The sequence below is a fragment of the Callithrix jacchus genome, chromosome 3, assembly GCF_049354715.1.
Source record: "Callithrix jacchus isolate 240 chromosome 3, calJac240_pri, whole genome shotgun sequence".
NCBI lineage: Eukaryota > Metazoa > Chordata > Mammalia > Primates > Cebidae > Callithrix > Callithrix jacchus.
The window spans coordinates 66,404,981-66,429,301 of NC_133504.1; the positions used below are offsets into that span (position 1 = coordinate 66,404,981).

General features: G+C 37.6%; 1 protein-coding gene and 1 long non-coding RNA gene across 18 annotated transcripts in view; one reads left to right on the forward strand and one right to left on the reverse strand.

Annotated features, from left to right (window-relative positions):
• LOC128931562 (uncharacterized) overlaps positions 1-4,540 on the reverse strand; it is a 141,089-nt gene extending 136,549 nt beyond the window's left edge. For 12 of the 15 annotated variants that reach the window (XR_008480045.2, XR_013533388.1, XR_013533385.1 and 9 more), the window contains exons 1-2: positions 4,468-4,540; positions 459-661 (exon numbers count right to left, since the gene is read on the reverse strand). Coding sequence is in view for 5 of the 15 variants with exons in the window: in XM_078367856.1 (XP_078223982.1) it covers positions 459-489 (31 nt within the window). In the remaining 10 variants the exon portion in view is untranslated. The remainder of the gene's footprint in view (positions 1-458; positions 662-4,467) is intronic. The other 3 variants (XR_013533392.1, XM_078367855.1, XR_013533391.1) reach the window with 3 other exon arrangements.
• A 97-nt stretch (positions 4,541-4,637) lies between these two features.
• LOC103791843 (uncharacterized) overlaps positions 4,638-24,321 on the forward strand; it is a 97,067-nt gene continuing 77,383 nt past the window's right edge. The window contains exons 1-3 of one of the 3 annotated variants that reach the window (XR_004740648.3): positions 4,638-4,911; positions 7,677-7,813; positions 19,118-19,603. This is a non-coding gene — a long non-coding RNA (uncharacterized LOC103791843). Of the gene's footprint in view, positions 4,912-7,676; positions 7,814-10,025; positions 11,048-19,117; positions 19,604-24,321 lie in introns of those variants that run through there. The other 2 variants (XR_001910639.4, XR_008480046.2) reach the window with 2 other exon arrangements.

Below are 24,321 nucleotides of genomic sequence, written 5' to 3' on the forward strand. Positions count from 1 at the left end.
GATACCCAGGCTGGAGTGCAATGGCGCGATCTCGGCTCGGCAACCACCACCTCCTGGGTTCAGGCAAATCTCCTGCCTCAGCCTCCTGAGTAGCTGGGATTACAGGCATGCGCCACCATGCCCAGCTAATTTTTTGTATTTTTAGTAGAGACGGGGTTTCACCATGTTGACCAGGATTGTCTCGATTTCTTGACCTCTTGATCCACCCACCTCGGCCTCCCAAAGTTCTGGGATTACAGGCGTGAGCCACCGCACCCGGCCAGAGTCAGAGGTTTTCCTGTACATGAGCCGTAGAAAAAGCGTGCTGACTGTTCATATATATGTTGACAGTCTTTGCCTCCGCCCAGTCTAAAGCTTTTATCAGAGCTATGAGTTCTGCCTTCTTTGCCAAGGTTCCATGAGGAAGGGCCTGGGCCCTAATAACCCTATTGAGAGTGACCACGGCTGCCCCAGCATACCTGACTCCATCGACCATGAAGCTGCTGCCATCAGTATACAGTACCTCCTCCGGATTCTGTAGGGGAATATCAGTGAAGTCCAGTCAAGCGGTGTGGATGACGTCCATTATTTGCTGGCAATCATGTATGGGATTCTCTGGCTGGCTATCAGGTAGCAGCATGGCTGGGTTTAAAACTGTAGCCTTTAAAATCTTCATGCGGGTCTAGTGCAAAAGTAAGACCTGATATTGAACTATGCGGGCATTTGACGTAGATTTTCCCAGAGCTCCACGGAGTAGTGACTCCACCTTGTGGAGTGCCACTGAGTTTGACTCCTGCCCAAGGTTAGTTTGTCTGCCTCCTTGACTAATAGGGCTGCAGCCGCTACTGACCTCAGGCAAGCTGGCCATGCAGGGGCTACAGGGTTAAGTCTTTTTGAAAGGTAGGTGACTGGCCAGGACCATGTCCCAGTGCCTGGATGAGCACCCCCTTAGTGACTTTCTGTTTTTCATACACAAACAACCGGAAGCGTTTAGAGATGTTTAGCAAGGCCAAGGCTGGGGCCGTAGTTAGGGCAGTCTTAAGTTTGTCAAAAGCCCATTGTTTTACTTCTGTCCAAGCCAGGAGCTGATTTCCTCCAGTACAGGCATACAGAGGCTTGGCTATCTCAGCAAATCCTAGAATCCACAGCCTGCAATATCCTACCACCCCAAGGAATTTTTGAATCTGGCCTTTGTGGTGGGGCTGGGTATATGCAGTACTGCTTGGACTTGGCGGGGGCGCCAGTGCCCTGTTGCCCTTCTCTATGATATAGCCCAGGTAAGTAACTCAGTTGGCAGAGTTGGGCCTTTTTAACTGTAACCCGGTAACCCAAAGTCTGTAGGGTCTTTAATAATGACTGGGTGGTCACTTTACTGGATAGTGGTCCCAGAGGCTAAGAACTGAGTGGGCCAACCCGGTGTTGATTAAGAAGCTGACAGTTTGTCTCCAACTCTTAAAGTGGCTCTGGGCTCCTGGGGGCTTAGTAAATAAGAGACTCGGCCCTGTCAATCCTGACTCTCTAAATTGAGGAGAGCCCTCAGTGGCTTTTCCTGAGCAGTTACTCATCTTTTTCTCTCGGGGCACTCATTTTTTCTAATGTTTTTCTTCTTTACAGTATGCACATTAGTTTCTTCCTAAAGTGGGCTGGGGACCCCAAGGACCCTTTTAGAAGGCCCCCTGCCCTCTTGGCATGACTTGTGTCTCCTGAAGGGCTGCTATTACTGCCTTAGTAACATTTTTGTTTTGTATGGCTCTAGGAGTATCCCTGTTATTAAAAACTTTCTGGGCAATTTCCAGCAATTGGGTTAAATTTATTCCCTGGAATCCCTCTAACTTCTGTAACTTTCTTTTAATATCTGGGGTTGACTGGAAACGAAAGCCAGATTGGTGGCCCACTGATTTTCTGGAGCCTCAGGGTTGGTAGGAGTGTAGGTGCAATTAAGAGTCTTGTAGACGCTCAAGGAAGGCAGCCGGCGACTTCTGTGGACCGAGTTGCAGTCCTTACCTCGGAGAGGTTAGCGGGCTTGTGGGCCGCTCCCCTAAGCCCTTCTAAAAGGTACTGGTGAGAAGTGTTCAGAGCCTGGTGACCACCCAAGGTGTTGGGGTTCCATTGGGTTCGGGTAGAGGGAAAAACCTTTTCAATGCACTCCTGGTTTTTTTGTTCTTTGTTTTGTTTTCTACTGTTCCTCTCCCTGGACCTATGATGGATTTCAGGGCCTCTCGTCTAATTTTGTCTCTTTCCCCTGTGAACCAAATGAGTAATAATTGTTGACAGTCGTCCCAAGTTGGGCAATGAGTCTGGAGAGCCCTGTGAAAGCCCAGGGCTTCTCAGAGAAGGGGGTTGTTGAGCTTTCTGACAGAACTTAATCCATTGTAAAACCCCGCTGCCACCTTAAGTTCCCCAGCCTCCAAGCATGACCCCCTCCTGGTGAATTTCCATCTCAGCAGATTCCTAAACCTCCCCCTCTGGCCATCTTAGCAGTTCCCCAGCACTACCCCCTTGACCCCCTCTGGGAACTCTCTTAGCAGTTTCCGAGCACAACCCCCTCCCAGGAACTATTAAACTCAGCAGTTCCCCAGCTCCTCCCCTCCTTCACAGCCCCTCACACTGGATGCATCTGCCATAAAAATCCCCTTTGACACGCCACAGGTGCTGCGTGCCAATTTTGGGTGCAGCCAAGCAGCTTTTCCCCTGCTCTTAGTAAAGCTTGTTCCAGCACTTGGTGTTTCAGTCCTCTCTTTAATTTCTATCACCTTCCAGTTATATAAGTCACTCGATAAGAAAGGGATGTGAACAAAGAATGGACGACCTCCATTGTCTTCTCCCATTGGGGGCACCTCTCGGAGAGGAAGGACCACCAGTGGGTGTGGAGCCCCACTGCGGATGTGCAGGGGGGACAAGATTTGGTTACTGGTAGTGTCCAGGGGGTTGCTGAGGCCCTGGTTCAGAGGGCCTTGAGTAGGGTGGAGGTAATTCCTGATCCTCCGCTGGGGTGGGGAGAATGGCTGGCCCAGAAGGGGCTTTCTTTGGGCCAGCTAACAAGACCTGAAGTCTAGCCTGTTTTATGCAGTGTTTTAGCCACAGAGGAGGTTGTTGGACTAAATCCAACCATTGGTTAATGTATGGAAACTGGTCAGGGTGTCCAGAAGTTCCTGCGACCATATTCCATACAGTCTGGATAATTTTTTGAGTCGTAGGTCCCAGTGTCAGGCCACCCAATTCCAAAAGATGGCCATTCTAGTTTACATAAAGAGCAGAGTTTACCTGGGGTTAATTCTACCCCATAGATGGCCATCATGCATTGGAGGGGGTACAAGGCCAGAAGCTAGACAACTGCATTTGGTTTTTCCTGTAGCTGTTGAGTTTCTCCACAAGAAATTTCACTAATTTAAGACTGACTTCACTGAGGATGCAAACCAACAACCTTGCAGTTGCAGGTCCTATACCTTAACCACTGTGCTAAAAGGTCACTTGCATTTCCATGAGTCAGAAAGCTTTCTTAAGCCGTATTTTGAATGTAAATACTATACCCTGAGGAAGTGTGGCCTGCCTGAAAGCCAGGCAGGACTTGTGGCCGGCAGAGAAAGAAAGAAAAAAAAAAAACGCTTTTCATGTCAGTTTAAAACTGAGCTGGAAGCCACTGGGCCGGCTTTGAGTTCCCTGCCCCTGCAGCTTTTGGTCGCCTTGACATAGAGACCCTAAAAAGCATTAAATTCCCCTCTCCCTCTCTCTTTCCTTGCTCTCTCTCTTTTTCTCTCCTCTCTGTCTCTTTCTCCCTACTTTCTCTGTCTCTCTCTCCTCTCCCCCTCACCTCTCTCTGTCTCTCTCTTCTTCCCCTCCCTGACTTTCTTGTCTCTCTTCTGTCTTTCTGTCTCTGTCTCCTCTCTCCTCTCTTCTCTGTCTACTCTCTCTCTCTTTTCTCTGTCTCCTCTCTCTTCTTCCCCCTCTTACTTTCTTGTCCTCTCTCCTCTCTCTTCTCTGTCTACTCTCTCTCTTTTCTCTGTCTCCTCTCTCCTCTTCCCCTCCCCTACTTTCTTTTCTCTCTTCCTCTGTCTCTTTTTCTTTTGACAGAAGAGACAATTACTCCTTTTTTACCCTAAACAGGCAAAGAGGGCTGGTAGTTTTTTATTTAAAGTCTGATTCCCTAAGACAGAGAAAAAAAACTACACTCAAGTCATCGGGGACAGAATTTTCTCTTGGACGTGAGAAAAAGGAAGAATGAGGCCTCAATGATAGAATAAGAAAAGGAAAAGGAAAGAGAACAGAAGTATTTCCAGGGGTGTAAACTCAATTAGAGTTCCATGAAGTCAATGGTCACTTAGCCAATGGAGAATATCATCCACCTCAAGAGTAACAGGTCTAAACCACTGTATGTCAGCCAACAGGAGTCTAACAAAACTGGTGAATTTACAAGAAAGACAGAACCACATATAGGGTTGACAGACAAAGGATGGGTGCCCCCAGATGGGATACCAGCCTGATGCCTACCCGGCCACGTCCCTGGAGGGATGTTTCAGACCATCTTGACTAAGGTGTACACGTATAAACCCCAGGCCTGGTCACCTCAGAATTTTCAGTCCTGAGATAAATCACTGTTATGCCTTATGATGTCACCGTGGAACTGTGGGTGAAGGCCCATATAAGCCCTGTAGCCTTCCAGCCTTGGGACTACATATATACACACTCACTCTCTCACTAACACCAAGGTTATGGAAAACAACTGAAAACTAAATTACCTGAGTCTCCATTGAGGCAACCTGAGCCTCCATTGAGGCAACCCGAGCCTCCAGTGACATCTCACGGTAGGCTTGCCTTGTCAGGGTTGCAATGACTGCGTCCGGTCCCTGGACTCAGGCCCCTCTGACAGACCAGTCCCCTGATTTCCAGACCTGACTTACCTCCGGAGGTTCCCAGGACCCTGAGGAATTTCGGGTGAGTGTCGACCGGGTAGTCGCTCATCCTCCACAGGGCCGGAACTCTGGGGCCCTGGAACATCTCAAGGGGTGCCTCCCCTAGAGGTTCCCGGGTGGGAGTGGCCACCTGGGAGAGACTCTGAGATGGCTTTTTCGGGGTGATGGACGAAGATAAATCTTGGTGGGACCTCCAAAATTTTGTACTGGCCAGAGCATAGAAAGTCAACACCAAGACAAAAGTATGCCAAATTGCAGGGGCTTTACTGCCGGCGGCCACGGAGGACTCGCATCTCTCCAACCTGTGGCCCCAGAAGGAGGGTGTCAAAACCTTTTATACCCGTAAAACCACCTGGGGGTGAAGGGTGAGGGGCAGGGAGTGGGGGTGAGGGGCTTCACACATTCTGAGGACCAGTGGACTTTGGACCTTCTGTCAGTCACCTCCTGGGCAGAGATGAGGGTGAGGGGCTTTGGACATTCCGATTGTTACTTAAGTGGTTCACAGAAGTCAAGATAAGCATTAGTTTACACATTGCCTGGGTAGGGTGGAAATTACAGACCTTAGTTACTTATAACAAGTCGCAGGGGCCAAGATGGCAGGGGTTTGGACTGCTTGCCTGTCACATAAGGGTTACAGAGAGCAGTTTCAACAGAAAGCCAAGGTATGTTTGAGGTATGCAGTTTTATGGGGCTTTTACCATGTCACACAGAAAATACATTTCTTAAAAATGTTTGAAGAGAGAAAGAAAGTATGACAGTTATTTATAACATGCTTTGAGAAAATGAGAAACCCATAGATTGAGATTTTGAACAAAGGTAAAAGAGATAATTTTGTTGTTTTTGATCATGCAGATTATCTCTGAACCTGCAAGTTAATTTCAAGATTGTCACTTTTTTTAAAAATAGAAAATTAGCCTTGCTACTTATCTGAATCAAATAAAAATAATTCTGTCTAAGGTTTTTGCATGACAAACACTTTATTTTCCCAGTTAGGTATCCAGCTGTATGTTTACATGAGGAACTTAGCCGTCAAAGATAACCACAAAATCACTTTGAACTCATGAAAATAGAAATATGGTAGTTTTTAAAAACATATAATTTACCAGAATTTTTTTTTCCTGTCATCCAAAATTACATTTCCTCTATAGCTATCCTAAAATAAGAAATAGAACACCCTAGTTTCTAAATTTATCAAGTCTTCAGTATTATTTATTGGTGTTATTCATATAACTGATAATAATCTTCATGTGCTTTTAACAAAATATATGGAAAATACATTTCTTGCAGATGTCTGAAGAGAGAAAGAATGATGGTTCTTAATATTTGCTTCTAAATTAGGACATGAAATGAAAAATTTGCTTTGAGAATATTTCAAAAGTGATAATATTAAATCTTTACATGTGAAGTAAGAGAAAAGGTGGGAGATATGAGATAAATTGTGATCTTATTTATTCAAATAGGATAAAATAACAGGATCATTTTCTGAGTAGTGTGCAATGCTAGAAAGATATAAACTTCATTCATTCCCTCATTTGTTCATTCAACTAATTTTCATGCAGCTCCTATTTATGCCAGGTATCTTACGAAGTATGAAGGATGAAGAAAAAGATAAGAAAATATGCCGGCTCTACCTTAAGGAGAGTCGAGTTAAAAGTAAATAGTGAAAATGTAAAAAGTACCTAATTAAGTGTCGATAATTTTTACAAAATGTGAAGGATATGTTTACATGCAGTGTCGCCAGACAGTTCATTTGGCCCAAAAGGTTACCTGCAAGTTGCCTTCATTTTTTGGGTCTGCTGCCTATTTGTTCAATGACTATGTAACAGATCCTGTCTGACTAAACTGGAGAACTTGTAGCTATCCTTTGGATTGTACTATACTTTCTCCAAGAAGGTCTTTCAAGTTTGTCCTTGTGGTACAGTTCCTCAGTTCTAGGGTGCTACACACAGTTTCTTATATATCATAATTAGTCTTTTATAATAGTTTAATAACCCTTTATATTAAATGTACTATTTAAACTATCATGTAGTTGCATCCTGATGGGATCCAGACTAATAGAGGTTGGCATTATTTGTTTGTTTTGTCTTCCATGGGAAAACTTAGGCACAGACCAAATAGTGTAAAAAAGTTCAATCATCTGGTAAATAACAGACTGAGATTTGAGCTGAAATGATTTTGAAATCCATTAAGGGAGATAGCCAATTGAGAAAAGAAGAAACAAAGTCATCTGAGTATAATGAAAGTAATGTAACTCTTGATAATGAGTCAAATAATTAATACTAATTAGGTATCTTTTTTTGAAAAGATGAGAATAATAAAAATCGAGAGAATAGAGAAGTAGAAAAGATACCTGTGGCCACTCACCTGTGCCTATCATACAACAAAATTCAGAATGTTTAATGTCCTCTCAAACATCAACTTCAGAGGAATATTGGGGCATAATGGAGGAATTTCTTGACAGAATTGCCTTGGTAGTGAAGACAGTCTTTATGAAGGAGACTGCCAAAACGTATTAAAAAAAAAAAAAAATCACAGAAACAACAAGGACCTCAACAAAAGCTGAGCAATGCAATGCAATGATAAAACCAAGAAAGTAAATGGTTTGACACCATGACGGTGTGGGGTAAAAAGCGACTGAGCATTGGAGTGCTTATGTTTAGATTTTGACTCCCTGTTTCTAGCTGGGCTATTGGAAGCATGTACTTAATCTCTTTATGGTTCAGTTTTAATTTACGAGAATAGTTGCTGGAGGAGTAAAACTGAAGCCGGATTCCTTGGTTCCCACAGCGGGAGCCTGGGTGCCTGGGTGAAAAATCAGAAGTCCTAAGGGATAGGCCACCATGGAAGCAGTGTAACTGGAGCCGGCACTGAAGTTCTTAGCCTTCCTAACCCGGAAAAATGGAGAAAGGGTCCTCAGAGGTGCGGTGAGTTTTACAGCTGAAATAAAACTTGTGGACCCAAAGATTATGTGAAAGTGCAGTTTATTAGAGACAGTGAAAGGACAACTCCCATGCTTTCATGGAGTGGATCCGGGCAAAGGATACCTTCCAGGCAGGGACCGCTGGAGGTTTTACCCTTGAGTTATTCCCTCCCCATTCATGTTCTCGTCCAATGAGAGGAGTTCTTTCAAACTTCCTCTGGATTGATTGATCTTTAACTCCATTACCGGATTGGCTACTTGTTTTAAAACCCTGAGTCACAGAGCCCCCTTCTCCAAGTGCCAACGGCCGTAAATTCAGAAACAAAGGACCTTACCTGGCTTGCCTGGGCGGGAACGGGAAACAAAGAGCTCTACCTGGCCGACTGCGGGAAACTGAACAAAGTGCCCTAGCCACCGCCTGAGAAGGGAAAACCGAGAGTTCCTGCACAGTAAACAAGGCCGCCCCCCCGCAACAACTCCCGCTCCCCGCCAGCTGACCCCACAAAGTCCCTCTAACACAGTCCATCAGAATGAGAATAATATCTAACTTTCATGGTTGTCATGTGTATTAAAGAAAAGGTATAGATTCTAGACCAAATGAAAAGTCAATATATATCAGATATTATCAGCAGTACCATAAGTAAATTAATCAACAAATAACCTATTCTTGAATATATGACAGATGTGATAAATAGCGTTGTTTCAAACATTTGTATAAAATGTTATATAGTTATTTGCGTATATTAAAATTGAAAAATAAATCATGTATTTTATTTGCCATGCTAACTTTAATATCGTACATAATGTTTTATATCCATGTTATGGAGTTGAGTTGGGCATTTGTAAATAAGATGATTGTATGAAAACCTCACGTTTGTATTAGAAGTACTATTTTGGCTGGGTGTGGGACCAAGGGGGGGAAATCATCATGAGGTCAGGAGTTTGAGACCATCCTGACCAACATGGTGAAATCTTGTCACTACTAAAAAAAAAAAATACAAAAATTAGCTGGGCATGGTGGCTACTACTCAGAAGGCTGAGGCAGCAGACCTGATCCTGGGAAATTTCCTGCCCTTTTCTAAGCATCTGGGAAAAATGTAAATCAGCTTCTAGAAATGTTGTGATAGTTAATGTTCTAGGTAATCATATAATCCCAGTGAGGGATTTAATGTTCTACCAACAACTGCAGCTAAGACCAAACCCAAGAAAACTAATTTTCATATACTACACAGAAAACCACCAACTTTTAGGTCAAACATCTTTCCTCATGGCTTGTTGAAATGGTGATCCAAGTTGACACAGATGAATTTCAGACAGGACTTAAGTAGCATAGGTTCATGCAGTGTTCCTAAAAAGGGATTATTTTCACATATAATTCCTGCATGAAAGATGAAGGGTTTTTTTCTCTCTAACGTAATGTCAGTGCCCTCAAGACAAGTATTGAAACGAGTATAAAGATATTTTCTCATTGGCTCTTTTAAATGTAACCAAAAGGCAGGTTCAGTCACTCACCACTTACAGAGTTCAATTGACAAGAGCAAGGTCTGGTATAAAGAAATTGACTTTTTATTCTAAAGCTGGCCTAGTGGAAGAAATGCAGGCTTTCTGCCTTTAAGGGTACAACTTTGGAGTAGAAAGCAGGTGCTTTTTAAAATTTGGGACAAAATGTACTGCTGAAGTGTTCATGACACCTTACCTATTTGACAATTGGTTCAGTGTCTTCATGGGCAAAAACTGGTTTTAAAGGGGTCCAAAAACTGTAGACAGGCATACTTTGGGTTGTGAATTCAATTTTGTCTCTCAGTAAAGCTCCTCCTGGTGGGTGAGAGTTTGGCTCTGGAGGTGCTAAACACATAGATGAACTTGGCCTGTAGGGAGCCTCTGGTGAAGAGGAGGTAAAAGGCTGTAATTACATTTCTAAAGAGCTAAGTAGGAAGTAGGAAAAAGGAATAAAGAGAAAAGAGGAGAGACAATAAATAATTAAAATATTTTCTTAAAAAAATGGGGTACTTGGTTATACTAACAAGTCTTTGAGATAAAAATTTATAATTTGGTTTACAGTAAATTTGTATAAAATTCACACCTAGTAGCTGACAAAAATTTAAACCCAGTTTGTCTTTACACAAGTTTTTAAATTTCAAGGCTGTGCAGTGTGCTACTGTGCCAGAAAAATAATTAAGATTTTAATAAATTTTTCTTTGTTTTCCTCTTTTCAGATTTGTCACATGCTATGCATGTATAGATGTGTGTGTGTGAATAACAGAAGTCGAAATTAGAGCCAGGAAATTATAAAACAATCAGTGTTCAAATCCCACAACTGTCCCAATAAAGTGAAACATTAGGAATTTATGCCTGTGTATGCCTTTACCTGCACTATTTTGTACATTGGGCTGGATGCCTTTTATTTGCTCCTCTAGATTTCTATCTACTCTGATTCATCCTTTTTGTATTAGTCTGTTTTTGCATTGCTATAAATAACTATTTGAGACTGAGTAATTTCTGAAAAAATAGGTTTAATTGACTCACAGTTATTCAGGCTGTACAAAAAACATGGTTGGGGAAATCTCAGGAAACTTACAGACATGATAGAAGGTGAAAAGGAAGTAGGCGATGTCTTCACGTGGGACAGCAGGAGAGAGAGAACAAAGTGGGACGTGCTACACAGTTTTAAACAACCAGATCTTGTGAGAACTCACCCACTAGCATGAGAACAGCAAGGAGGAAATTCACCTGTATGATACAGTCACCTCCCACCAGATCCCTTCTCCAACACTGGGGATTACAATTTGATATGAGACTGAGGGGCACATATTTCCAAAGGATATCACTGCTCTCTGCCATAGCTGACCCATATGTATGACAACAATGGCTCCTAAGCATTCCAGCTTCCTGATGAATTGTAGCAACTAGAACCCAACTGGTTTGGAATGAGCGAAGTGAGTAAGGTCAGAGTATTTGTTTCTTTGGCTCCTTCCTTGAAGGGTCATCTCTGACTGTCCCTTTTAAAAGCGTCACTAATGATGCTTATTCCATATCCCTGTGACTTCTTCTCCTGGTCTTTTAGGCTACAGGGATGGTAATAACTTCACTGTACTGCTAGCCTTGACGTACTTACGGTTTCTTAGACTATGTCTTTGTAAAATATAGCAATTTGAATGAACCATCTGTTTTTAAAATGGGGCTCTGATTAATAAATATATAAATGTATTGAATGTATTATTTAAAGATAATGCAAAATTGCTTGTGTGGTATGTGTTTAAGCATTATTTTACCATAGAACCTAAATTATGCATGTATTATAGATTAAATATTTCTTATACTTTAAACATATTTACATCACACATGATATGTTGAATTTGGAATGCAATTAAAAGCACATATTCTTTTTATTTTATCCAGTTTCAAACATGAAAATGTTAATTCTAGATTTCTGTTTTTGAATTCATTTCAATGGAGCACTGTTTTGTTCCTCAGAAGAGATGGTTGGAAAAGTTTATGTTCACAGTTTAAAGTTTCCTGTTGTTTCTAGATTTTTTTTCTTTGAAATTAAAATACGTTTGAAGCTGCTTTGCTTTTGAAAATGGGCAAAGCATTGATATAATATCATTTGTCTCTTTCCTTAATATGCCTTCTCTGTTTGTATTAATCACATATGTTATTAAGCCTGTAGCCTGGTACTTTTAGGTAATATGTAAAGAGCTACTTTAAAGCAATTCAAACACATCAACCAGCAGGAAGCTCAAATAGATACCCTGATAGGCTAGCCCTTTAAGGGAAAATATTGTTCTCAAAAAAAATAATAAAATAGAAAATAGAACTACTACATTTACTTTCAGAACAAGGAAAAGGCTTTCTATAGTACGAAAGTCAGTCTACTATTTGCTATTAAAAACTTGTTTTTCCATAAATTTGCTGAGACTGAAATTGATTTTAATCAACTTTCACAAAACTTACTCCATGTTTCCTAATGGCCTATTGTGCTTATTTACTCAAGTCTAGGCTTTTGTTCTGTTCCCTCACATACAGCCTCAAGGGCATTGACATTCTTATGACATTGTGATCACTAGACTTTAGATGACTCTGTACCACTATCTTATTTTTCATCCTTGTCTCATTTCCCAGCCACGTTTGGATGAAGTGTATAATAGCCCAGGCTTCTTGTGGATTGTTCACTGAATATGTCAGGAAACAGCCTGTGTTACCTCCAAGGAAAGAAGCCCTTTCTTATCAATGCCATAATTGCCATCCCAGTCAATATTAGCTAATTGAAATACCAGTGATTAATGATCTATCCTTTTAAAGGCTTTGTCTTATCTCAGTGAGGTTTTGAAATCATGCCTAGGAGGTCTATATCATTTTCCAGTAATCTTTTTTTTTCTTTTCTCTTCTAGTTTTAATTTTCCTGTCTTTCATCTTCATAGAAACTGTCCCTACTCAGGTGTCTAAGCTACATATGTCATTTATTTCTTTTGTCACTGTCTCCTTCCTCATCCATATTGCCATATATCTTTCTGTCCTGTGGTGTCTATCCATTTAATAGTACATATTTATCATGGTATTTTATTCCTTCCCTCTGACTAAATATAGTTTAGAGAAAAGGTACAAAGAAAACGGGAGTCTGATTAGCTAGTGACAGTTCTAATTGCTTGGATGTTAGATAAATAAGGTATTATGAAAGTTGGTTTTATCAAGTCATCACAATCTAGCTTTTCTTAAAAACAAAGAAAACATTCAAGGACTTTGAAACACACAACTGTAGGTTTATAGACAGAAAAGTCAACTACATATAATGTATTAGTGTATGAAACAGCATTTTGTTGTTTTGACACTATTCTCATCAATAGTATACCAACGTTAGTTTTATTCTGCAAACAGTTCAACAAAAAGGAAGCTATTCATCTGAATTGTAACTAGGTCAGGACCTAAAAGTAAACAATAGTTTCACCACAATAATGCCTCAGAGTACATACAAGTTTTTAGTGATCAATCTATACTTATTGAAAGAGTTAATGAGAAATATCCTTCCTTAAAATTTACTTAATGTAAGTACAAACTGTGGAGTTTTGTTTTGTTTCTGTGCATAAGGATGTAAACTAAGGTGAAGCTGACAAAAAACCATACCTCCCGAATGCCCCTTCTTCCCATAGGTTTAATAGGCTAATTCAAAGGGATATAAAGAACATTTATTATTCTAATATTACCTTGGTGTCATTTTGACATACCCATAGACTTCTAGAGATAAATGACTATTATAAATACAGAGTGGGAGGGTCAATACTGAGAAGCAGTTTAAATGTCATTTGCCATTTATTTGCTGTAACAGACTTTTAAAATCTAACATTTATGGTAATGTATACCAAAAATGAGTTGTATCACAGGACATTTAGTAAGACTTGAAAAAGACATAAATAAAACAGTATTAGGGTAGTTTAAAACTTCATATGTCTTGAGAGGTTAAGAGTCAGTTCTGAGATTAGAGAAATCTTTTATTCAGAGAATGATGCTGACAGGAAGCTTTCTGACTCAATACATCCCTTCACCTATCCCAAGGAAAAAAAGGAAAATTGTTGTTTATTATTTCAAGTTAGGGAGATAATTATTTAAATAATGCAAAGAATTTAATACGTGCCCCTTGAAATTTGGAGGAAACTGGGAAGCCAAACTCTGTGTCACATCTGTGTTATATATAAAGAGAAGTTGAAAGAATCAGTATACCAGGTCAGAATGGAAGATTGATAGTTAGAATGTAGGTACGTTCCGGATTCTTTTGGAAAAATGAATGCATACTTGTTTTCAGTGAATTTCATACTGGTCACTTACATATGCTATGCACAAAGGGCACGTTTCCCAAGGCTTATCAGAGGAGTAAGACATAATGTAATGAACGTATGTGTGTATTTGCCTTTATAATAGAGTGATTTATAATCATTTGGGTATATACCCAGTAATGGGACTGCTGGGTCAAATGGCATTTCTATTTCTAGATCCTTGAGGAATCGCCACACTGTCTTCCACAATGGTTGAACTAATTTACACTCCCACCAACAACGTAAAAGTGTTCCTATTTCTCCACATCCTTGCCAGCATCTGCTGTCTCCAGATTTTTTAATGATCTCCATTCTAACTGGTGTGAGATGGTATCTCAATGTGGTTTTGATTTGCATTTTCTAATGACCAGTGATGATGAGGATTTTTTCATATGTTTGTTGGCTGCATAAATATCTTCTTTTGAAAAGTGTCTGTTCATATCTTTCACCCGCTTTTTGATAGGCTTTTTTCTTTTTTTCTTGTAAATGTGTTTAAGTTCTTTGTAGATTCTGGATATTAGCCCTTTGTCACATGTGTAGATTGCAAATTTTTTCCCCATTTTGTTAGTTACTGGTTCACTCTAATGATAGTTTCTTTTGCTTTGCAGAAGCTCTTAAGTTTAATTAGATCCCACTTGTCTATATTGGCTTTTGTTGCCATTGCTTTTGGTGTTTTAGTCATGAAGCTCTTGCCTATGCCTATGTCCTGAATAGTATTGCCTAGGTTTTCTTCTAGGGTTTTTATGGTGTTAGGTCTTATGTTTAAATCTTTAAGCCATCTGGGGTGAATTTTTGTATAATGTTTAAGGAAGGAGTCCAGTTTCAGATTTTTGCATATGGCTATAGCAAAGACTTGGAACCAACCCAAATCACCATCAAAGATATACTGGATAAAGAAAATGTGGCACATATGCACCATACAATATGTGTATGGAATACCATGCAGCCATAAAAAGGGTTGAGTTCATTTATTTTTCAGGGACAGGGCTGAAGCTGGAAATCATCATTCTCAGCAAACTGGCACAAGAACAGAAAACCAAACGCTGCATGTTCTCACTCATAGTGGGTGTTGAACAATGAGAGCACATGAACACAGGGAGGGTAATCTCACACACTGGGGCCTGTTGGAGGTGAAGGGGTTTGGGGAGGGATAGCAGAGGGTTGGGGGATTGGGAAGGGCTAACATTAGGAAAAATACCCAGTGTTGATGATGGGGGGATGGATGCAGCAAACCACCATAGCACGTGTATACCTATGTAACAATCCTGCACAATCTGCACATGTACCCCAGAGCTTAAAGTATAATTAAGAAAAAGGCATAATGCAATGATACTGTTTCACCACTATAGGGGTTCTGCAGTTGAGAATTCCCAGGTATGGAAGGAGGAAGTGGAGGGATACTGTAAACTGCATGAGTGATTTGTGAAAGAAGGAAGAGTCTTAAACTCCTGTCAAGTCCAGATAGTGAAATATCAGATGTGGACATTACCAGGCCAGAAAGAACTTTACTGCACGTTATTCTCCTGTTCCCTTCTTGCTCCAACAGTGAAAGGCAAGAACTCAAGAGTCTATGAGCTAGAAAAGTTTGAAACAGAGACATGGATGAAGCTGGAAACCATCATTCTCAGCAAACTGACACAAGAACAGAAAACCAAACACCACAAGTCCTCACTCATAAGTGGGTGTTGAACAATGAAAACACATGGACACAGGGAGGGGAACATCAGACACCAGGGCCTGGAAGGGAGGCTGGGAGAGGGATACCAGGGGGTGGAGGAATTGGGGAGGGCTAACATTAGGAGAAATACCTAATGCGGATGACAGGGAGAAGGATGCAGCAAACCACCATGGCATGTGTATACCTATGTCAGAAACCTGCATGTTCTACACATATACCCCAGAACTTAAAGTACAACTAAAAAAAAAGGAAAGTATGAAACACTGAGCAGAAATTGAAAGAAAAATCAGCTTATACACATGCTTAGATAGGAGTCAAGTCTCAAATCTAAAGCAAATTCCAACCAACTTCCAAAGTTTGAATATTGAATATGGCTGAACTTTGTAATTACTAAAGTAATATCATAGTGCCTAAGAGTGACCAGAAACACAGTGGAAATATCCAGTAACCTGTTGCTAAGGGAAGCTAATTTACAGAATGGCTTTAAAGGCAGAGAAGCTTTCAAAGTATGTAGTTGTATTAAGATTTTAGACAACTCATTTTTTGTTAAGAATTGTAGTTGCACAAGTTATGTGACCTTGGGCAGGTAACACAATTACTTTGATTCTATTTTATGTCAGTAAATGGTGACAGATATGATGACAAGTCCCAAGGTCTGGAGACCAGCTGAAAAATGCCTGACAACAGTATACAAACAGAGACTAGTTAAAAATTTATAAAATATTTTTTAAATGTTATACTTCTATTTTATAACTGAGTACAATCTGAAAAGATTATAAAGAAAAATTGCAAGCAAATAACTAGGATTATATTTGTCTGAACTCATAAAATCACTTTTATTAAATATAGCAAAATGCAGCATCAAGAATTTTATAAAACTGCTCAAACTCTAATCTTACATAAAAAAATACAGCCATTTAAAAATAATTTTGAGATAAAATGTGAAAATATATTAACATTTTAGCACTAGGAGAAAAGTTCACTGAAAGTTCTAGTAGAGTTGGTTGAGAAATATCTTATTCTCCAATGTCTAAGTAGTTTGAAAATGTTACTACCTTTAAAAAGCAACTAGCATAGGACAATATGTACTTCTACAAAATGTTAGGTACGGTGGATTTGGAAAAAAATAATGTTATTGTTGCACATTATATTCTGAAATGCTCAAATCTAAGGAAGTATAACAGTAAGCAGTTTGGTTTGCATATTCAGAAGTAAATATAAAGTTTCCAAAGAAATGTTTCATTGTTGTCAGGCTGTCACCCCCAATAAGGGACATAACTGAAGCTATACAAAAGACTAGATATGAAGGAAACCGTGAATGTTTGATACTGAAACTACAAATGACATTTTTTTCTTTTCTTTCTTTTGTTAATTTTATTAACAAAGGTGTGTATATAGAGACGGTTTCCCTGTTTTTATTGTTCTTGATTAATGGTAATTCATCAATAGTGCAAAGAGTTACCTTTTCTTTCAACAGGACAAAATTGATTGTTGGTTTATATTAAACAGCACAGTTGCAAAACAAAGTTTTATTAATAAATATATAACTCTAGAATAACATCTAAGTTAATTTTTCTCTATTTACTAAACATTATTGATGGGAAAATGGTATTTGGTAGATTGGTGGGGAACTATATCAAATGACAAAAATGTTTTGGAGAAATTCCTAGGAATAAAATTGTAATAAAATATATGTGAGTAACAAGACAACAAATATAATTAATTGTAATCCAAAAAATTCAAGGAAATTTTTTTAATGTTATGTAAGATAGAATCTACTATATATTATATAAATGCAACATGTAATGCAAGTGTCTAGCAACGTAAAATATCTTTATTTATTGAAGTATAACAATAATACATATATTTGGAATGCAGTATGTAATCTCAACCAATTTTTCATTCAAAAATGTAAACAAATCTAAATAAGTGCTGCAATTTTTTCTGTATAATTCAGGATTGCTTTGATTACAATGGTGACTTAGTCTATTTTTTATTGCTATAAACAAATATATGAGGTTAGGTAATTTATTTTAAAAATAGATTTACTGTGCTTATGGTTCTGTAGACTGTTCAGAGGAATATGGCACCAGCATTTGCTTCTGATGAGGGCTCACACAACTTCCATTCCTGGTAGAAAGTGAAAGGATGCAAGTATCACCTGGTGAGAGGAAGGAAAGGAGAGGGAAAGTATCAGGCTCTTTTTAACAATCAGACTTCATAGTAACTGATACAGTGAGAATTCACTGATTATCTCTAAGACAGCACCGAGGTATTAATGAAACACCTGCCATCGTGACTCAAACACCTCCTCCCACTAGGCTAACCTCCAACATTGGAGATTGAATTTCAACAGAAGGTTTGGAAGGGACAAATATCCAAATTGTATCAAATGATCAGAAAACTAAATTCAAAAGATTTGGAGGAAAATTATTAATATATCTTCCACTGGACAGTTTCATAGAAGGGTGAGGATAACATGAGTATCTTATTTCTTTTTAAATTTATTGACACCGCATTAATTGACAGGACATTACACTTGGATAGGGCTCCTCTTCTGGATCAATAAGACTGCTATGGCACATGAAAATTTCTCCATGAAACCCAGGCTTCACTGTTTAGAGAAGAATGGATCCACAACAGAAATTTGGGGAGCTGACTGACCTGCCTTAGGGACATATAATCTAAACTAGAGTTGGAACATAACTCAAAGCACATGACCTAAGAGTAAGGAAGACATGATTCTCCAGGAGAAAATAATGATGAAATCAAAATTGTCAATAAATAAAAGTGTCAAGAAAAAAAGCACAAAGCAATACTGTGCTGCTGCAACATTTTAGAAGTGACCATATAATTGGTATGCATCATGCATTAGTTTGCAGCAGTTCAAATATTTAATGTTTATTCATCCATGCTTTTCTCATTGGGTGCTGGAGAAAAAATAAATGAAGTTGAAGTCTGTCAACTGAAGTCATTTCTACAGGATGATAAACTAAAATGAGAATGTTTATGTGGCATTTATAAAGTCAGATGGCCAGTTAGTATCAGGATTTTAGTTAAGTTCTGTCTGCACTCTAAAATACAAGCACTTTACATTATTCTGTACTGTCCCCAGTAGGTATTGAATCAATTTTGAATGAAGCAATAAATAAATGAATAGGTAACTGCCTGAAATAAAAGCTGTAGTTTCCCTGAAGCAGACAGGAAGGCCACTGCCATGACCTAATCTAAACCTCTTGTTTGGTTGTGAACCATATAATCTTAAAAAAAAAACCTGAATGATTATTACTGCCATCTCATCCTGTGTAGTCTCTCTTGACTGGGTAAGAATAATAAAAATACAGTGAGACTGAATAAACCATAACAATTGACGAATGCCAAAAGCGGAGGATAGAATCAAAGTGTTCTTTATTGGAACAGCTTAGGGAAAGAAGTTTGGTGGACACAATGAGGATGCGATCATAACATACATCCATTTTTAACAGCAGCTTAAAGTGAATGATAGACGTTTATTCTGCCAATATTTATGGAAACCAAGTGAATAGCAAAGCACATATAAGTTTGTTTTTTGTGTTGTATTTTTTTTAATCCAAGGATATAGTGGAATCCATTTTTCCATTCAGCTTTTCCTCCTTGTTTCATACTGAAAACACTGTTTTTCTTCTTGTACTTCTAATTTTCAAACCCTGATAGGAAATTTTTAATTCAGTAATTTTTCTGGAATATAGAAAGCAACCATGTAAACCCTATGCGATGAGTTGTTCTTTAAGATTTAACAAAGAAACCGCTTATTTTATTTATTTTTAAAAATGTTCCCTTGCAGGTCCAGCTAAAGAGTGAAACTGGTTCCTTTAAAGATGAGCTTGCCTGTAACCCCAGCACTTTGGGAGGCCGAGACGGGTGAATCACGAGGTCGAGAGATCGAGACCATCCTGGTCAACATGGTGAAACCCCGTCTCTACTAAAAATACAAAAAAAATAGCTGGGCATGGTGGCGCGTGCCTGTAATCCCAGCTACTCAGGAGGCTGAGACAGGAGAATTGCCTGAACCCAGGAGGCGGAGGTTGTGGTGAGCCGAGATCGCGCCGTTTCACTCCAGCCTGGGTAACAAGAGCAAAACTCCGTCTCAAAAAAAAAAAAAAAAAAAAAAAAAAAAAAAGAGCTTTAGGGAGGATGGCTTGAGCCTAGGAGTTTGAGGTTGCAGTGAGTGGTGATCATGCCACTTCACTCCAGTTAGATGACAGGGTGAGACTCTCTCTAGAAATAAAAAAACAATAAATAATAATATAAAAGAAATAAGGAAGTGCTTTAGCTTACTTTTGTGAAATAAAAATTCTACATAATTACTATGGGGGAAAATTTTTAAACTTAATTAACATGTACTCTACACATAAAGAAAGTACCATTTTGTCTACAGCTAATAACAATAAGGTTTAAAATTATCTAGCTGAAGATATATCACTTATGGAAATCTTGCAACTTTTGATAAAGTCTTTAGTAATATTCATAGTCATGGTCCACTATGAATTTAACTTACTACATTTTATAATTCCAATAAATAATAATCTGAATTGCGACATCATAGGTAAATTTTTATCTATTCAAAGTAAATCATACCTGGAGTGCAGAATTTCATTGAGTGGCATTACTATAGCTTGACACCATGTGACCCTCAGGGGTTCTGAGAAGGTCTCAGGCCATCTGTCTCATTTAATGATAACCAACTACTGTAAGATCTTATCACTCTATAGCACATGTAACTTGTACATTAATTTTTGAGAGTTCTCTTACATGTCTCTTATGTGCTAGCATCAATTTTTTTTTAGGAATCAAAGAAAAACAAAGCATTCTTCTGGCCATTTTGTTTGAATTGAAAGAACATAGACCCTGAAGACATTTGCAGTTTAATTGACTTGTAAGAGATACACAGAAGTCATCTGACAACATGAGACTATATTAGCTGTCAAGTAAACACATGCACAGTTTAAATTATAATCTTTCTAAAAGAGAACAATCACTTGAGAATGGGCTTCAGGATAGTTATCTGGCAATGTAGGTGATTCAGTTTTGTGGACAAGAGACCATAGATGTCAACTTTATATGAATGAAATCCTGTCTTGGCTATGTATAATCTGGAGAAAGTTATTTACATCTCTGTTATTTAATTTCTCATATTAAAATGGATACTGATAATAAAAATACCCTGTATCATTATAACAAATATTAATTACATAATAAATAATATAGTTAGTGATCTATAAATACTAGCAGCTTTATTTAGAAAATGAGAGTTTCAGTAGTTTAAGTAATGGGAGAATTGAGTAATTTTTCCTTAAGAAAAGAAATCTCTTTCTTTTTAAAGCACCAGTTTAAACACTATAATGTGTTGACCTAGACCTAAGCCACTTGTAGCTTTCTTTTATATTAGGTACCTTCCTACAAACATGTTTCCTCCAAGAGAAAAAAAAAAAAAAAAGAAATATATATATATACACACACACACACACACACACACACACACACATATTATTGGTCAGTTAAAGTGCATCTTAAAATCCACAAAAGCTTCTTAGATAGACTCATATTTTCTTCAGATTTATCATTGTTGGTAAAATAGTGGTTATTGAAATAGTAGCTAATAGATATTTTCGTCTCTTTTGAATTCCTGGAATAATAGTGTAGTTATTTTTTGTGGCATTGTGCTAATATGAATGAAACAATTTTGCTGAAATTGTTTGTGTTATCATGACATAAGGCAGGCTAAAAAAAACTATTAGCTTGAAAGTTCACCATTACAACTTTATTAATTGTTTAAAAGCCCTAGAATTTTCTCTTTATTTCTACAGGAACTCCATTTCACAAAGATATTATGTACCGCTTAAGGAACAATTAAAAGGTTTTAAAATGGAAAGCAAATATGATCATAAATAGCCTGTAGATTCAGAAAACTATTTTTTAAAATGCACAAAAGAATATGTCGCAAAATTACCAGGAGTTTCAGTAGTTTCATTAAAAGACTATGACCATGGACTTGAGAACATTATATACAAGAACTTGAGATGTTACATTTGTCTTTCTTGTCCCTGAAATACAGGTTTGGAGAAGTTGGTCTAAGACAGATATGGCAAATTAAAATAAAAAGTGTATATGTGTGAATGTATGCTTACATACATATGTCTGCATATTTATAAATGCATATATGTACACACTCATAGGATACCATTTATGGCATATGCTGAAAGTATCAGCAAATGTATTTTATTACCATTTCTCTATTACTTTCTGAGTGTTTTTGTAAAAAACTACCCAAGCTGTAATAGAAAGACTACAGCTTATTCAACTAAAATGAATTCTCCTAAGAAATTCATGGGTTTCTAATTTATCAGCTTTATCATTCGATTGTTATAGATGTGCATCAAACTTTTATAAGAATATTATTATATGAAAGATCAAAATCATGGGATTACCTGATATATATTTATCTCAGAATCATTTAACAACTTAAATAAAAATGTAAGAATATGAGATTTTGTTTGTTCATTTTTAGAGACAGGGTCTTCCTGCCCTCCAGACTGGAGTACAGTGGCATGATTATAGCTTGCTGCAGCCTTAAACTCCTGTGCTCAAGCAATCTCCCCACCTCAGACTCCCAAGTGGTTGGAATTGTAGGTAGGCATCACAATGCCTGGTTAGTTTTTTAAAGGTTTTTATAATGGCAGTATCACACTGTATGCCCAGGCAGCGTGGAAACTCCTAATCCCAAGAGATTCTCCTAGCTCAGCCTCCCTAAGTGCTGAGATTACAGGTGTCAGCCACCATGTGTGGCCTTATTGAAACATTTTGAATGTCTTATTTAAAAATAATACAATTATTTTGTTGGATTCTTTCATTAAAGAGTGCAAAAAAAATTTCTGTTGGCGTTTAATAATTTTTCTCCATCATGGAACAATGAAAAGCATTTATTTATTCATGGGCAATGTTGATATAGATGATAAGTATAATAACGTTTTAGAAATTAAAACAAAAAATAGGTAGCTCTGTGAAGAATAAAGTTATACCAATTAGCTACAAGCAAATCAGAGGAAAATTCACTAAAAGATAGAAATCAAATTAAAAATCAATACACAAATATTTCTCTCTCTCTCTCTCTACACATACACACACACACGCATACTTTCTCAAACACACACTCTGTCACACACATACACACACACACTTTCTCTTAAACACACACACTCTGTCTCTCACACACACATAAACCCACACACATATACACATATAATACAGGCTAAAAAAAAAACTATTAGCTTGAAAGGTTACCATTTCAACTTTATTAATTGTTTTAAAGCCCTAGAATTTTCTCTTTATTTCTATAGAAACTTCATTTCACAAAGATATTATATATCACTTAAGGAACAATTAACGGGATTTACAATAGAAAACAAGTATGATTATAAATAGTCTGTAGATTCAGAAAAAGTATTTGATAAAATGCAAGAAAAGAATAGTGTCATAAAGTTATCAGGGCTTTATGAAAAAATAAGTAGTGGAAATATTAATATAGGACCTTTGCTTTGGAAAGAGTTTTAAATGTGGCAAAATGCTGAAGAACAAACAAATTAATTTTTCAGGATATGTACTTAAAATAAAAATAAACACTACTGAAAACTCAAAGTAATATAAATAAGTTTGAGTTGGCTTTTGATAAGTCAATGTAAGTTAAGATTATAAATATGTGGACAAGTTCTAGTTTGAAAATGTGGCAAGCAAGGTATATCCAGCTGCCAGTGTAAAATTGCCAAAGTAGTGACAGAGAGATTTACAGAAGGTTGTCTGTGCAGTTCACACTAGGAACAGAGTGATTGCTGTTCTTTAGAGCCAGTAGTCCAGAAAAAGAATGAACCATTGATTGGCGATAACAAAAAAGCAACCTAGAGGGAGACAATAAAGTCCTTTAACACCTTTGCATCTATTCAACATACCTAAATGAGATGTCTTTCAAAAACTAAGATTTTCACGGAAAATCTCCTCTTAGCACTCCTATTTTATGAGGGAAACAGAAAACATGGTAATTACTTCAAAGAGAAAATTGGAGAGGATGTTTTAGAAGTTTCTGGATAGACAAGTTACCAAATATGAGATATATATTTGTCTGTATGAAATATTCAAGTTATATCAAATTATATTGCCAAATGAAAAAAACAAGTGAGGTGGTAGAGGGAGGAAAAACATTGCTAAAATGGACTCTAATCATGAAAATTTGAAAGTTCACTTTATTTTATTCTTACTAAAATGTATAATTATTTTTAGTTATTTTTAGAGTGGGTCTGAATTTAGAGAGCCTAATTAGGGCTATTAGAGAAGACACATTTAAAAATTAAATACATACTCTTCTATATGGTTTGAGAATTTACCTTTTTTATACATATATGAATTTTTAATTGAGTTTTTAAAAATATTGACAGAAAAATTATTTTATGGAGCCTGTACCAAATGTTAAGTATAAAAGTAGCAAATGTTTTCGACTATATTGTAGATGTGATTATCCTTTCACATTTTCTCCTCAAAAGTGTCTTCAGTTTTGAAGATGAGCATCTGAGGAAGTAAGATAATTTGTTTGTAGCATACCATTAGTAAGCAGTGGCACTCAAATCACAGTTGTTAATAGATATAAAGCATTTTTGAATAAACATACTATTTGGTTTTGTAAATGCTTATAACAGCATTTTAGATATTTGTAAATAAAATAGGAACTTTTAACATATGCCAAATTTGTAAGTTAACAAAATATAATTTGAAATATGAATATCATACAAATTTCAGTTAAGTCTATATACTAACATATCCTACTCATCAATACCAACACCCAAACCAGAAATTAAGGTTTGAAAAAGAATCATCTTTTTGTTTCCTTATGGTGGTACTGAGCTTTCAATTTTGGGTTTTTTTTTTTTTTAATCTAAAGATCAATAGTAAATTATAAAACCTTTCTAATTTCCATTTCTGATGCTTAGGATTCCTTTTTGT